This window comes from Chiloscyllium plagiosum, unplaced genomic scaffold (genome assembly GCF_037043375.1).
Source record: "Chiloscyllium plagiosum isolate Xiang-an unplaced genomic scaffold, Cpla_swu_hap1 HiC_scaffold_3, whole genome shotgun sequence".
Lineage (NCBI taxonomy): Eukaryota > Metazoa > Chordata > Chondrichthyes > Orectolobiformes > Hemiscylliidae > Chiloscyllium > Chiloscyllium plagiosum.
The window spans coordinates 148,540,758-148,556,123 of record NW_028270141.1 but is presented as its reverse complement, the minus strand read 5'-3'; the positions used below and the strand labels follow the sequence as shown (position 1 = coordinate 148,556,123).

The window sequence follows — 15,366 nt, the reverse complement described above, 5'->3', positions numbered from 1 at the left end:
ACACTATGCTTTGCCAAATAGGCATAAATCCTATCCTTCAGAATTCTTTCCAAAACCTTGCTGACCACAGACGTAAGACTGACTGGTCTGTAATTGCCAGGGATTTCCCTATTACCCTTCTTGAAAAGAGGAACAACACTCGTCTCCTTCCAATCCTCTGGTACGACTCCCGTGGAGAGTGAGGAAGCAAATATTCTCGCCAGCGGGTTAGCAACCTCCTTTCTCGCTTCCCGGAGCAGCCAAGAATAATTCTGGTCTGGCCCTGGGGACGTTTCAGTCTTAGTGTTTATGCTTATACTTATCAATCTGACTCCTGCCTCTCAGTATAGGCTGACTTCTCAGAGTCGTGTTGGATGGATAGACAATATTTTCCAGTAGCACCCACATTCCAGAGGGTAACATCTGGTTGTCGCCTTCCTGGCGTTCCACTAGAACTCGCTTGTGGGGAAAGGATTGGAGGCAAATTACAGAAAAGTTCCCTCGATGCAATCAGTGAACCTCAACTGTGTAACTGTATCAATAATCCCTTCTGTGTTCTTTTTCAGGATTCTGATTCTCCAAGACACTCCACAGCGTCCAACAGTTCCAACCTGAGCAGCCCGCCCAGCCCCATCTCGCCCCACAAGCCACAGTCACTCTTGTTGGAAAACACAGAGCACGTCAGCTGGGAAACATGAGATTGCTCAGCTCTGGAAATTCTAACAAATCAGCCCTTACTTCTGTCTTGCTGCACCCAGTCCTACTCTGCTGTTCCAACCTGTGCCGGGCTATTGCTGCAGATCCGTCAAAAAGGCAGCAGAAGTTTATGGATTCAGGAGCAAGGCCTGATCTCGTAAATCTATCTCTCTCTCTCTCACACACACACACGTATAGACAGATTGGGCAGGAGCTTTTGCCTGCTGACCCTATCATGTTTCTCTCTCTCTCATAAAAAGAGGAAAAGCAGATCTCTTGCCTCACACAGCAACATCAGCTGCTCTTATAGCGTCCTTGGGAGTGTGACTTCCTCTGATTTTTAAGAAATGGGATCTTGGTCATAAATTGTAAAGCTGATGTTTAAGGTGTTGTTTCTCATTGCAGCTTTATAGCCAGTTACTTTCTCAAAGAATAAACAGGATTGGGGGGAAGGTAGGGTGCAGATGGTGGAACGCAGCCTTGATTTTCTATCATCACTTCCATTGGTTCCAACAAATGACAGAGGGCATTCCTTTCTGTCATAGTGTGATCAGGCTTCTTTTAATTATTATTTTATTCTGCAATAATATGTGTACATCTGCAAACAAATCACCAAACCTTATTTTGCTAAAAGAAAAACACACAAAAAAGTTTTTTTGTGATATAGAATATATATAAAGTATATAAATATATATATATAAAGTTGTGTATAGTTTTACTTGTTGAAATGGCAACTGAAGGAAAGATTACTTTGTGTGTGGCGTCACAGTCCCTGCTGGTAGATTCTTTATATATAGTTCTTCAGTGTAGTATCCAAGATGCAGCTGAAATTTAAAAGTTTAAAAAACTGAAGATGTGGAGGCTGAAATGAAAAGTTATAGGCACTGTACTTCAGTAAATAAAGTACCAATTGTAGATGGTCATTGATTTATGTTGCATGTTGCAAAATTAAAAACGACTGTGCACTAGTTTAAGGCTCTGCTGAGTTCAGGGGAGACCTGTTCATCTAGTTTGAATAAAGAATGTCCCTTTTTGTAGTCACTCGAAGGCAGTATTTGATTAAACATCCAGATATTAGAGCAACATTATATATTTTTTGTACACTACACACAGCTGACTTGCTGGGGAAGGTGGAATTAATTACCATATCAGCTCCTTGTGTCTGCTTTGCCAAGTCCCTCCCCAGATATTTAGGTATTGTTAGACTGAGAAGAAACCCAGGAGTCAGACAGCCTGGGATACTGAACGCTTTGATGGTTAGTTTGCTTTTTTGTCAGTGAATGATTCCTACATTCCCTTTGTATATTCCTCAAGCCCAACAGTTCTTGCTTTTGTCAACCTCTACCCATGTTACTGTCTGCACCTGAGGAGGGCAAGAGACATAAAATTTATTGAGGAGGCTTCAGTACGTTAAAGGATGTTTAATGCACAGCCAGGTTTGACAGTAAGCATTTCGGGGCTGGTCAGAGTTATTCAGACAGCGAGGGAAGGAAAAGAAAACTCCCTGCATGAGATGACTGTGTAAAAACAAGGGAATCTGACTGCTGTCTCACTCCGTACAGTTACAAAAGCTCAGAGACAATTGTGTAAAATAAAAGGTGCTTTTGTTTTTAAAGGAATGATGTGAAATTTGAGATGAGTTTGCCTCTGATTTTAAAAGTGCAAAAACAAAGTTCTTCCCTGATAGCTGTCACTGTGTTGCATTTTTGTTTCCATGGCAGAACTTGTGGTTAAATGAGATTAAGGAGGAAGAGGTGGGTACAGTCCTGCTGCTCAAGTTCCCACATGTACAGATACAAAAAAAGACAACAGGGAACTGTCAAACTCTGACGGTGAATCATAGACATGATTGTGCAGAGAATTGTGAGCAAGGGGACGGAGGAGGCATTTACTACTTACTGGTGTTCCATGGGGACTGACCTGCCTTTCACTATAGCAATTTCATATCATTTATTTCCAAGAGTTTTTAAGGTCTCCCCCCCTCCACCACCACCACCACCTTTTTGTAAGATTATTGTACAGTTTTGCATGTGTTAGATGTAATCAGTTTTTTTTTAAATCTTTTGGTTTAGGTTAAAGGCTGACTTCACTAAATTAATTGCTTGGCTTTATCACTCAGTTTTTGCCCTTAATGTTTTTAGGGGTTAATTTGTAAGAGGAACTATTGCTGATTGTAGATTCTTTTGCACAAGAATATTTAAGGTGGGCAGTCTGACTATTAAAGACCAGCCACCATTATTTTATGTTGGTGACACACACTAAATATTAACCAAGACTTTGATGTATTTCAATAAAACAGGGAACTGTTCCAAAAGTGGCTGTTTTTGGATTGTTATTTGCTTTTAGGTTAAGCTGTGGAAAAAAAGGGGCAGACCGAGTCAAGCAGCTCACTGCTCTGGCTGCTTTGGGTTGGTCTGAGAGAGTGGAAATTTTGGTTTTAATAAAGGAAGTCAAAATTCAATGTGTCTGTCCTTGCAATGCCTGTCTTGAGGTCACTGAATCCTGCTATCACCTCATTCCTTTCACACACACTGTGGGGTTTACAACAAGGATGTGTTGTCTGCACGCGGAGGACAGGAGAGTTTATGTTCTCCCTGTGTGCAGACAGAGACCAGTCTGTATGTGCAGCCCCAATGAATCAAGGACGCCAGAAAACTCTTTCAGTTCTCAGTCTTGGTTTTGGCCTCACTTTGAGGATAGCAAGTAAGTTATAGACATATCTCTGCTGTTTAAGAGTAGCTGTGATTTGTAAAATAACTCGAACGCCTTCCACAGGGCTTTCTGAAACACTTGAAGCAAAGGGCACTGTTCTAACTGTAAACAGCAAGCTCCCATAAACTGCAGTGAAATTACAAGCATAGAACACCGCAACTGGCCCTTTGGCCCACCATTTCCAATGTGCCATTCTTAACTAATCCCATCTCCCTGTACATCGTCCATATCTCTGCATTGCCTGCCTGTTCATACCTATATATAATCACTTGATCAGTTGAGGAGTAAATACTGTTAGATGAGATAAATCAGAGGTGACATTAAGCTTAGTAACTAGTGCAGATTAGAGGTGGAAAGACTGACCAGGGTAAGGAAGGTCTATCAAAAAGTCTCAAGTAGGGTGTTACCATTTCTAAGAGCAGCAATCAACAAGTTCAATACGTATGTTATAGGAGACTTCTAAAGTTATGGAACAGTGACTATAGAGGAGGGACAAATCTAAAAGCAGTAGGTGAGGCAAACGCAGAAGGTCACTGAGTATTGAGCTGAACATGAAGTGAGAGTTGGTCAGAATGTGGCAATGTACATGGAGCTCAGGGCTGATGATTTCCGAGGCTCCTTTCTGCGGTGGTTGTGGAGTCCTGCCTAGAAATCAGTGTGGGGTATTCTAAACAAGTATGTAGCACAAAGCTGCCTTCTGGTAATTGTTTAATAACCATTATTAATAATACTTAGACTGACAGCATGCATTTACGGAGTAAGAAAGTGAATAAACTTTCAATTTTAAAATTCCTTAAGTGAGCTCTGAGTGAGGCACATTTTCAAGGAATGTATTGAGAGAGGAGCCTAATTAAGAACTGGCTGAAACCGGATTCTCATTGACTGAGCTCGGCCCAAGTAGCCAACTTAGTACAACAGAGCACTTGACTGTACAACTTACATTAGAGTCATGTGCTCATTGGTGAGCATTTCTAGTCTTTAAAAGCAAAGTCTTTTGTTTAGGTATCTCTTTTACTCATTCTTAAAATAGCTTATTGGATATAAGAGTAAGAGTGTGAAAAAAAAGGAAAAGCAGTCTCCAAAGAGATACTTTGAGTATAAAGAATATGGACACTAGCGTTTTCTTCATTCATTCACGGGATGAGGGCATCACTGGCCAGGACAGTTAAGAGTCAACCACATTGCTGTGGATTTGAAGTCACATGTAGGCGAGACCAGTTAAGTGAATTAATTCATACCTTAAATACGACTGAGACAGCAGGTTAGGTGATGTGCTGCAGTTGTAACATGTGGAACTGCTGGACACCTCAGTAAACACATCTGTACCAAATGGTCTCAGCTTGGATCAACTTCAAATCAGAGTTAAAAAGCTGGAGTCTGAGCTGCAGACATTACACTGTATCAGGGAACGGGTAAGTAACCCAGACACTCTGCTCCATGTAACTAATGGAATGTCATCGGGATCAGTGCTGGGTACGCTATTATTTACTATATATAAAAATGACTTCAATGACAGTGAAAAGCTTATCGCCAATTTTGCAAGTGACAAAATGTGGAAGTGTGGAGGATGACATGAATGATAACAGCAAGTTCAGTGAGCAGGCAAAAAAACTTGCAGATGAAACATAATGTGGGAAAATGTGAGGTTACGCATTTGTGATGCAAGTCTGCAGGAGCGGAGTATTATTTAATGGGCCTGGACTGCTGGAAGCTGGGGGTGGGAGTGGCTGCTCCTTCATTCATCATAAAACACTAGCAGAGTTACAAAAACAAGTTGCTGGAAAAGCTCAGCAGGTCTGGCAGCATCTGTGAAGAGAAATCAGAGTTAACATTTTGGGTCCAGTGACCCTTCTAAAGAAGATCCTGTTGCTGAGACAGAGAAAGGAGGTTCTGCTGAGGGAATGAAAGCAGCTGGGAGGTAAATTATAAAGCAGAGCCAGAAAGGTGTTAATGTTTGGATTATACCTGAGCCATGAGCAAATTGGGTCAAAGAGGCAAATGTATGGCTGAACGTTTGATGTTAGAGAAATGGAGTCAATTTCGTGATACATTGGCATCAGTCCTGGGGAAGGAGGGAAGCTGTTCTGATGGTCTCTGTTTCCATGATTTGGGAATGTGAGTCCTGGCAAAATTGTATAACTAGGGCTGTGGCTTTAAATTAAATATTGGATGGGGTGGGGTTCAGTTGCATGGAAAAGGTTAACGCAGGCAAGGGCTCAACAAAGTTATTAACCTTCCCAGAACAACTTAAAGGGCAAATGGGATGAATCTAACTTCAGGCGCAGCAGGTAAGGGGGCAGCTGTGAGAAGGGGGACAGTCAACGCAGGACTGAGGGTGTTGTACTTAAAATGCACCCAGTGAAGAATGAAATCAGCAGGTACGAAGTGGATAGGAGAGAGACATGACCGAAGGGGATCAAGGCTAGGAACTAAATATCCAAGAGTACATGTCCTACTGAAAGGACCAGCAAATGTGCAGAGGGGCAGAGTTGCCTTGTTAGAAAGAAATGAAATGTCAATTACAAGAAGTGATGCAGATTTGGAAGACATAAAATGTGTGTGGAAGAATTGAGGAACCTCAAGGTGTTTAAAAAAAACCTTGATGGGAGTTACGGGCAGGCCTCCTCGCAATAGTCAGGATATGTGGAGGGTATCTGGAATGAGCTGCCGGAGGAAGTGATAGGTGTTGGTATAGTTACATGCAAAAGTCATTTCAACTCTTATATGTATAGGAAAGGTCTACAGGGATATGGACCAAACACAGGTAAATGGGGCTCACTTAGTTTGGGAAACTTAGTCAGCATGGACAAGTTGGACCAAAGGATTGTTTCTGTGCTGTATGACTATAAATCAAAAGTTAGAAAAGGCCTGTAAGAAAGGTACTAGCATGAGGTACCCTCAACATGCAGGTGGACTGAACAGGAGAAAGTGAGGTCTGCAGATGCTGGAGATCAGAGCTGAAAATGTGTTGCTGGAAAAGCGCAGCAGGTCAGGCAGCATCCAGGGAACAGGAGAATCGACGTTTCGGGCATAAGCCCTTCTTCAGGAATAACCAGATTGGTAGTGGATCTCAAGAAAAGAATTTTCTGTAGAATTTGTTAAATGTCTACAAGATGCTTTTAAGAGCAGGTTGCGGTAGAGCCCACAAGGGAACAGGCAATTTGGATTTGGTGATGTGTAACAAGGCAGATTTGATTCAGGAACTCACGGTGCAAGAACCCAGAGGGGGAAATGATGATCAGATGATAGAATTCACTCTGCTATTGGAGGAGGAGAAACTGGAATCCACTGTAGAATTATAACAATTCGGACATGAGGGAGGAGCTGGCCAGAGTTGAATGAAGAGAAGCCTAGCAGGGAAGATAGTGGAACCGCAAGGGCAGGGGTTTAAGGGGATAATTCAGGAGAGACAACATTCTTGATTAGTAGTAGGATCAAAAGTAATGGGGAGGAGATAAGAGAATGGGGTTGAGAAACATAGCAGTCACGATTGAATGGCAGGGCAAACTTAGTCTGAACAGAGTCAAGAGTGTGGGGTGCTGGAAAAGCATAGCAGGTCAGACAGCATCCAAGGAGCAGGAAAATTGACGTTTTAGACGTAAACCCTTCATCAGGAATGAGGCTAGGAGCCTCGGGGATGGAGAGATAAACTGGGGAGTGGGGTTGGGGAGGAAGGTAGCTGAGTGTTATTGGTGGATGGAGGTGGGGATAATGGTGATAGGTCAGAGAGGAGGGTGGAGTGGATAGGTGGGAAGGAAGATGGACAAGTAGGACAGGTCATGAGGGTGGTGCCAGGTTGGAATGGGGAGAAGGTAGGGAATGGGGAAATGAAACTGGTAAAGTTCACATTGATGCCATAGGGTTAGAGGGTACCGTGGCAGAAGATGAGGCATTCTTCCTCCAGGTGTCAGCTGGTGAGGGAGTGGTAATGGAAGAGAAGACCCAGGATCTGCATGTCCTTGGCAGAGTGGGAGGGGAAAATGAAGTGTTTGGTCAGGGGGCAGTGGGATCAGGTTGGTGCAGGTGTCCCAGAGATGTTCTCTGAAGTGCTCTGTGAGTAGGTGTCCTGTCTCCCTAGAGACTGCATCAGGAACAATGGAACACAATGACATGTGGAAGTGCAGGTGAAACTTTGATGGATGTGGAAAGCTCCTTTGGACACAGTGAGGGAGGTGGTGTGAGCGCAGGTTTTGCAATTCCTGTGTGGCAGGAGAGGGTGGCTTGGTGGGGAGCATGGACCTGTCCAAGTAGTCACGGAGGGAACGGTCTTTACAGAAAGCAGATGGAGTGGGGAGGGAAATATATCTCTGGAGGTGGGGTGTGTTTTTAGGTGGTGGAAATGGTGGAGGATGATGCAATGTATATGGAGGTTGGTGGGGTGGAAGGTAAGGACCAGTGAGGGTCTGTCCTTGGTGCAGTTTGAGGGCAGAGGTGCAGGAAGTGGATGAGATGCACTAGACATCATCATCCACATGGGAGGGGAAATTGCAGTCTTTAAAGGAGGAGTCCATCTGTGTTCTGTGGTGGAACTGGTCCTGGAAGCAGATGCAGTGGAAGTGGAGGAATTGGGAATACAGGATAGCATTTTTGCAGGAGGCAGGGTGGGAGTCGGTGGGTTTGGAAAAGATGTCAATGTTGAGTCAGTCATTGTTGATGGAGATGGAGAGGTCCAGGAAGGGGCGGGAGGTGTCTGAGATATCCAGGTGAATTTAAGATCAGGGTGGAATGTGTTGGTGAAGTTGATAAACTCCTTATGGGAGCACGAGGTGGTGCTTTGGCAGTCATCAATGTAGCGGAGGAAAAGGTGGGGAATGGTGCCGGTGTAACTCCAGCAGGTGGGACTGTTCTACGTAGCCAATAAAGAGGTAAAAACAATACTGCAGATGCTGGAAACCAGACTCTGGATCAGTGGTGCTGGAAGAGCACAGCAATTCAGGCAGCATCCAACGAGCAGCAAAATCGACGTTTCGGGCAAAAGCCCTAAAGAGACAGGCATAGCTGGGGTCCCCATGCTTTGGTCTGGAGGATGTGGGAGGATTCAAAAAAGAAATTAAGGGTGAGGACCAGTTCAGCCAAACGAATGAGTGTGTCAGTGGAAGGCTACTGGTGGGGATGTCAGGAGAGGAAGAAACAGAGGGTTTGGAGGTCCTGGTTAATGCAGATGGAGGTGTATAGGGACTGAACGTCCTGGTGACAATGACGTGTGGGGGGGGGCCAGGGAAACTGAAGTCTTGGAGGAGGTGGAGGGCATGGGTGGTATCCCGAACGTATGTGGGGAGATCGTGGACCAGTGGAATAGGAGAGTATAAACGTATGTGGAGATGAATTTGATGGGACAGGAGCAGGCCATGATGGTTTGAATAGCTTAATTCTGCTCCTTTGTCATAGGCTCTAAGTTAGTTCCACAACTAAACTCATTTCCTGCTTTCTAAAAGCTGGATTACCAGCACTCAGGAGTTCATAAACAGCATTTACAGTGTAGCTTGGATAGTTGTAGTGTTGCAGGGAACCCTTTCTGCCTGTTACTTATTGTGAACCTCAAGATGTTAGCAATTAAATATAGAACATCAGAAATATTCACTATATACAACAGATGTCCAGAGGCCACTGATCACAAACATGATTTCTTTCTTTAATTGAATCAGCATGATAAGTATACAAAAAAATTGATGATTTCTAAAGTAATTCACTGTTCATTATTTTCTCACTAATCACTTCAGTATGTATGATACAAATTCAGTTAATTAATACAGTAAAAGCTGCCAAATGCCCCCTGCTTAGGAGAATTGGAAACTTTCCCCAAACATTATTCCTCCTTTGCTATCGAAGAACACACACTTGCTTGTTTCGTGCAATCCCGTGTTCAGTGGAACTCTCAATTCGTTTTTAAAAATAAAACTGTCTCTGCAATTCCTTTTTAAGCAAAAGAAACACAGTAAGGTGGTTAGCTCAGGAGCACCTTCCACTCCCTGCTGCTTTTCACCTCCATCCTGTCCCTAATCGTGCTGAGGACAGGTTGCTCTGGTTTAAGGGGGGGTGCCTCCTTGCTTCACCTTTCTGCTCCAGTATTTCTGGTAGGCATCCTCAAACAAATGCTTGCAGGGGATCTGCGCATTGAGCTTGCTGCAGATAAGGAAGGAGCCAGCCATCTTGCGGTGGAGAGAGTAGGTTTCCTCTGGAGGAGGGACTAGTCTATGTCGCAGCATGACAGGGATCAGACTGTGGATCTGCTTGGTGGTGTTCTGATGCCCAAAGTCAAAGGGCTCTGTTGATGAAAAAGCTTCGCCAAGGATCATCACTGCATTCACATGGGCATCTTGCATAACCTCAAATTAAAAAAAAATTCTTTATTACATATACAAATCTTCAGTGTACACTCATTACTCTGAATCACAATCATTACACCACACAAGGCAGTCATATCTTTTACTGACTCTCTGAAGGAGAATTTGATCTCCTGTTACTGCCACCTCACCACTATTATATATTCTTCCTTTTCAGATAATAATCCTGTTTCCCCTCAAAGGCTGGACTGAAACTGCTCCATAGCACTGTCAGGCAGCACATCCTAACCACTCGCTGCATGGAAATGTTCATCTTCCTGTCTCCATTGCTTCTTTTACCAGTCACTTTAAGTTTAAGCTCTTTAACTTCTGATCTTTCCACCAAAGGAAACTGAGTGGATAGCTGCTAAGCTTGTAGATAACACACAGTGTGATAAGGAAGTGGGGAGGCTGCAGAAGGACTTGGATGGGTTTGGAGAGCGGGCAAAGTGGCAGACGGAGTACAACATGGGAAAGTGTGAGGTTAAGCACTTTGCTCGGAAGAATAGAAGCATACACCACTTTCAAAAATGGGGAAATGCTTCAGAAATCTGATGAACAAAGTGACTCGAGTCCTAGTTAATTCAGGATTCTCCTGAAGGTTAACGTCTAGGTTCAGTCGGCAATTAGGAAGGGAAATGAAATGTTAGCATTCATTTCGAGGGGGCGAGAATACAAGAGCAGGGGTTTACTGCTGAGGCTGTAGAAGACTCTGGTCAGATCACATTTAGGCCCTGTATCTAAGGAAGGATGTGATGTCCTTGGAATGGATCCACAGGAGGTTTACAAGAATAATCCTGCAGATGAAAGGGTTGTCATCTGAGGAGTGATTAAGGACTCTGGAGCTGTACAATATAGAGTTTAAAAGGATGAGGAAGTAATCTGATTGGCCAGGATAGTGTGGATATGGAAAAGATGTTTCCACTAGAAAAGACTAGGACATGTGGGCACAGCCTCATAGGGAAGGTACGATCCTTTGGAACCGAGATGAGGAGGAATTTCTCCAACCAAAGGGTGGTTACTCGGTGGAACTCATCACTGCAGAGGGCTGTGAAGGACAAATCACAGTTTTAAAGACAGACAGACAGGTTCTTGATTAGGAAGGGGATCGGGAGACGGCAGGAGAATGGTTTGAGAAAATGGTCTAATTCTGCTACTATATCTTATGGTCTCTCCTCTGTCCAGATCACTCAATTTTAAGTATCGATCGAATCTCCTCTATACACCTCTCCCCAACTCAGAAGTTCAGAGAGTGAGACTGACAGGACAGTATGCCTGCTGATGTGAACTTCCGAGGTATAGAGAGAGATTTTGCGACTGTGACTGCCAAGAAACAGCAGGATGGCTTTCACACTATTTATCTTATTAATTTAATCCTTCATTCATGAGAAAGTAAAAAAGTGTTCTCTACAGACCAGTTAGCTTGATATTTCTAGTTACGTGCAGAGTCGCCATTAACACTCCAGAAACCTCTGCAAGACCCTCTCTAAGCTTCTCTACAAACCTGGCTTATATCACATCAGAACCTTACATTGTAAGTTCTCACAGGTTCAGCTTTAACTTGTAATTCAAAGCTCTAGCTCAGTTCAGTGGAAAGCAAGACCAACAGCTCATACCACTCTTCCACTGAACTCCCCTTTTAGAAGTCCAATTTTTCCCAACACGCTCATTCAGTCTGAACTTGCTGTGCAGCACCTGCAGTGTATTTACTGAGAACCAGGTCAGACCACAAAGAACAATGCTAAAGAGTGGGAACTGATGACTCTCCTGCAAAGCACACAGTTGCTGAGACCAGAGTATAGGATCCATCCAATTTAAAATGAAGGGTGTCCTGGGGAGTAGAGGCGTGTGGCAGCAGATGGAGATTATGTAAAGCTCCTCTATTTATAAAAGCAGCCACATTGTGCATGGACAGCAACAGACATGTGAACGCCACATTTGGGGACTTTATTGAAACATCTACTTACCTTCGTTTCATAGCCAGTAAGAAACTTAATTTCAATCGACTTGCTCAGCACCTGCGCTCTGTCCCCATTCGCTGCAGAGCGCACAATCTGTTGGAATAGAATAAACAGGGTTGTACAGACAAGGACCAGTGCAACAGTGATTTATACAAAGACTTGGCCAGAATTGAGCATAACATATCACTGAAGCAGTTAAAGGCCGTGACTACAGTAGGTCAGAGACTAGGAATTCTGAGGTAATGCCTCAACTCCCAAAAACCAACTCCCATAACCAGGGACCAATTCAGGAGTGAGATGCAATACTTCACAACAATACACAGAGAAGCTTGACACTATCCAAGACAAAACCGTTTACTTGACTGACACCTCAGCTATCATGGTTAAAAGCCATTCCCTCCTCCACCAATACGCAATATTAGCAGCATGCACCATCTTGAAGATGCACTGCAGAAATTCACCATGACAGCACCTTCGAAGCCCATGACACTTACTTCTAGAAGCACCAGGGCAGCGTGTACACCGGAACACCACCATCTACAACTGGATGCTATTCTTTATTATGGGATAACTTGAACATTGAGTAAGGATGTTTTCCTTCAGTTATACAGAACATTGGTGAGACCACATCTTAAATACCGTGTACAGATTCCATCTCCTTTAATGAACAATGACACCTCACAGACTTGGAGAACGGTTTTTCCCTCTTGAGTTGTACGATTTTGGAACTCCCTGATTGTAGAGGTGGGGGTGATTAAATATCTTTAAGGCAGAGGTAGATAGATTCTTGTTAAGAGGGAAATCAAGACTCATCAGAAAATGTGGAATTCAAAATACAGATCAACCAATTATTTTATTGAATGGCAGATGAGGCTCAAGGAGCTGAATGGTCTGCTTTTAATTTGTATATTCCCACGTTCCCCTCCAGGCCACACACCATCCCCAACTATATCACTGCTCCTTCACTGTCAGAGTCAAACTTCTGAAACTCCCTTCCTCACAGCATTGTGGGTCGGCCTGACAGCACATTGGCTGCAGGATTCAAGGCGGCAGCTTTCCATCATCTACTTAAGGGCAACTAGGGTCAGGCATTCTGGGGAAGGGTCACTGGACCTGAAACATCAACTCTGATTTCTCTCCACAGACACTGTAATTTCGGTTTTTGTGGCTACAAGTAACCACAAATCACATACTGGGCCCTTCGGTGGTTCAGATGGCAGTAACCTGGATAAAAGATGGTAAATGTTTCTCCCCTCTATCAGGGGCTGTAAATGTTTGGGACTAACTTCTGTAAATGCCAATAGCCTTCAGTAAAGGGAGTATTTTAGAATCTCTTACCTCAATGTAAGTGTCAGTAAAGTCTTCATCAAACCCTCTTGTAGCTCCAAAGTCCAATAAGGCCACCTGAAAGTGAAAGAGATAAATCATTTCCAGAAAGTTTTTGCAATGGTTTTAGGACGTGACTGACCGACAGCAATAGCAATCTGCTCCATGCCCCAGTTCCGGAGTCTCTCCTGTACCTTCCACTATAAACACCAGACCCTAACCAGGTTGTCCCTCTCCAGCAGGGAGGAGTCATTCACACCTGTCCCATTCATTCTCGCTCACACCACCCTGCACCAACCCAACACGGTGTGCCTGAGAAACAGTACCCACCTTGCCGGTCTGGGGGTTGTAGAAGAAATTGGACCAGTTTGGGTCGGTCTGCATAAAGCGGAATTCAAACAGTTCCTGCAGACAGAGTCTCAAGATGTTCTCACTGATCTGGAGCACAAGGGGAAGAAAAAGCTGTTGTTGTTACACACAAACAAGAGTTATCTAACACAAACAAGTACTTTTCTATCAGAGAGAGAAATGTGTAGGATCACTCCTTATTGCAAAGGCCTGAATCCATAATCCAAGTGACTCTTGACTGCAGTACTGAGGAAGCGCTGCACTGAGATTTGTTTGTTTAGCTGTGATTCAAAATCTCCCAAAACATGTCACAGAAACAAAGTATTTCTAAAGCATAGCAAAGATAAGACAAATCTTTTCTGTCACATCTATTTCATCTGCAATATTCTTTCAGGATGAGCAGTGGACCGAAACCACCTCCTAATCCACGTAGAACAAAAGGGAGTCATAGTCACACAGCACAGAAACAGGCCCTTCGGTCCAACCAGTCCATACTAACCATAATCCCAATCTAAACCAGTCCCATCTGCCCGCATTTGACTCCTATCCTTCCAACCTTTCCTATTCAAGTACTTAGCCAGGTGTCTTATAAACATTGTAACTGTACCTGCATCCAGCACCTCCTCTGGAAGTTCATCCAACACAAACCAATATCTATGTAAAAAAATTGCCCCCACGTCTTTTTTCAATGTCTCAACTGAAATATATTCCCCCTAATGTTGAAATACCCCACCTCAAGGGAAAAGCCACCTGCCATTCAATACCTTATCTATACCCACTCCCCCATGATTTTATAAACCTCCATATGCTCACTCCTCAATATCCTGGTAAATCTACAGTTTCAAACATCCTTCCTATAACAGGATGCCCAGAACTGCACACAGTATTCCAGAAGAAGTCTCTCTCTTGTACAACCTCAACATGACATCCCAACTCCTATACTCAAAGGGTCTGAACAATGAAGATGAGCATGCTAAATGCCTTCTTAACCAGTCTATGATGCAAACTTCAAGAAATATGTACCAAAACCCAGTGGTCTCTGATCTCCAGCATTACCCAAGGCCCTACTTTTAATTGTATAAGTCCTGTCCTTGTTTGTTTTATCAAAAAGCAATATTTCACATTTATCCCAATTAAACTCCATCTGCCACTCTTCAGCCCACTGACCCAACTCATCAAGATCTCTTTGTAATCTTAGAAAACCTCTTTCACTTTCTCCTAAACCTCTCTCACTGTCCACTATGCCACTAATTTTGGTGCCATCTGCAAACTTACCAACCACGCCTTCTATATCCTCATCCAAATCATTTATATAAATGCTGAAAAGCTGGGCCCCAGTATCGATCCATGTGGAACACCACTGGTCACAGGTCCCAGTCTGGAAAAGTAATCCGTCTCCCACCATCAAGCCAATTTTAGATTCAATTGACAAGCTCACCCTGAGTCCCATGTGATCTAACTTGAGTAATTAGTCTACCAAGCAGAACCTTGTAAAAAGCTTTAGTAAAGTCCAAGTAAACAAGTACTCCCTCCCTTTTCCACGTAGCATGAAGAGTAAATCCTGACCAAGTATTCCAAGCCAAGGATCCAACACAAGCCTCTCCCATAGGCCTGAGAAGGGATGGAGTCACATCACAATCATCACTGTCCTCACCACTTTCCTACACAATGCCACTTTCCCAAAGCTCTGCATCCAACTTGTCTCCTTCCCCCTCCCTCTGACACTGGTCCATCTGCTGAGATCTTTGGAACAGGAGGACAGAATTGTAAGCACCGAGGCACGGTTGAGCTCATAAGCAGCACGTGAGATTCCCCACCAACCCCATTATTACATAGTTTCTGATCTCTTGGCTCAGTTCGTCGGCCTTGTCCAATGGGAAGCCAGGCACCAGCTCTGTGGTGAGGATATGTTTGCTGCTCAGATGGTCAATAACCCGCGGCACATAAAAGAAAGGGTCATCCTTCACCAGTTCCCTACAGGAGGAAATGAAGAAGACCAGGTTAATTCCAAAGCCATTTAC

General features: G+C 43.8%; 2 protein-coding genes across 22 annotated transcripts in view; one reads left to right on the top strand and one right to left on the bottom strand.

Annotated features, from left to right (window-relative positions):
- Positions 1-2,992, top strand: part of LOC122548528 (serine/threonine-protein kinase MRCK alpha-like) — a 595,544-nt gene extending 592,552 nt beyond the window's left edge. For all 18 annotated transcript variants that reach the window (XM_087984221.1, XM_087984211.1, XM_087984208.1 and 15 more), the window contains one exon: positions 546-2,992. In XM_087984221.1, coding sequence (XP_087840347.1) covers positions 546-677 — 132 coding nt within the window. In that variant the 3' untranslated portion in view covers positions 678-2,992. The remainder of the gene's footprint in view (positions 1-545) is intronic.
- Positions 2,993-8,998: 6,006 nt separating this feature from the next.
- The window catches only part of coq8aa (coenzyme Q8A, genome duplicate a), a 76,992-nt gene continuing 70,624 nt past the window's right edge, over positions 8,999-15,366 (bottom strand). For all 4 annotated transcript variants that reach the window (XM_043687293.2, XM_043687296.2, XM_043687295.2 and 1 more), the window contains exons 11-15: positions 15,178-15,319; positions 13,328-13,435; positions 13,010-13,075; positions 11,678-11,764; positions 8,999-9,713 (exon numbers count right to left, since the gene is read on the bottom strand). In XM_043687293.2, the coding sequence (XP_043543228.1) occupies positions 9,414-9,713; positions 11,678-11,764; positions 13,010-13,075; positions 13,328-13,435; positions 15,178-15,319 (703 nt within the window). In that variant the 3' untranslated portion in view covers positions 8,999-9,413. The remainder of the gene's footprint in view (positions 9,714-11,677; positions 11,765-13,009; positions 13,076-13,327; positions 13,436-15,177; positions 15,320-15,366) is intronic.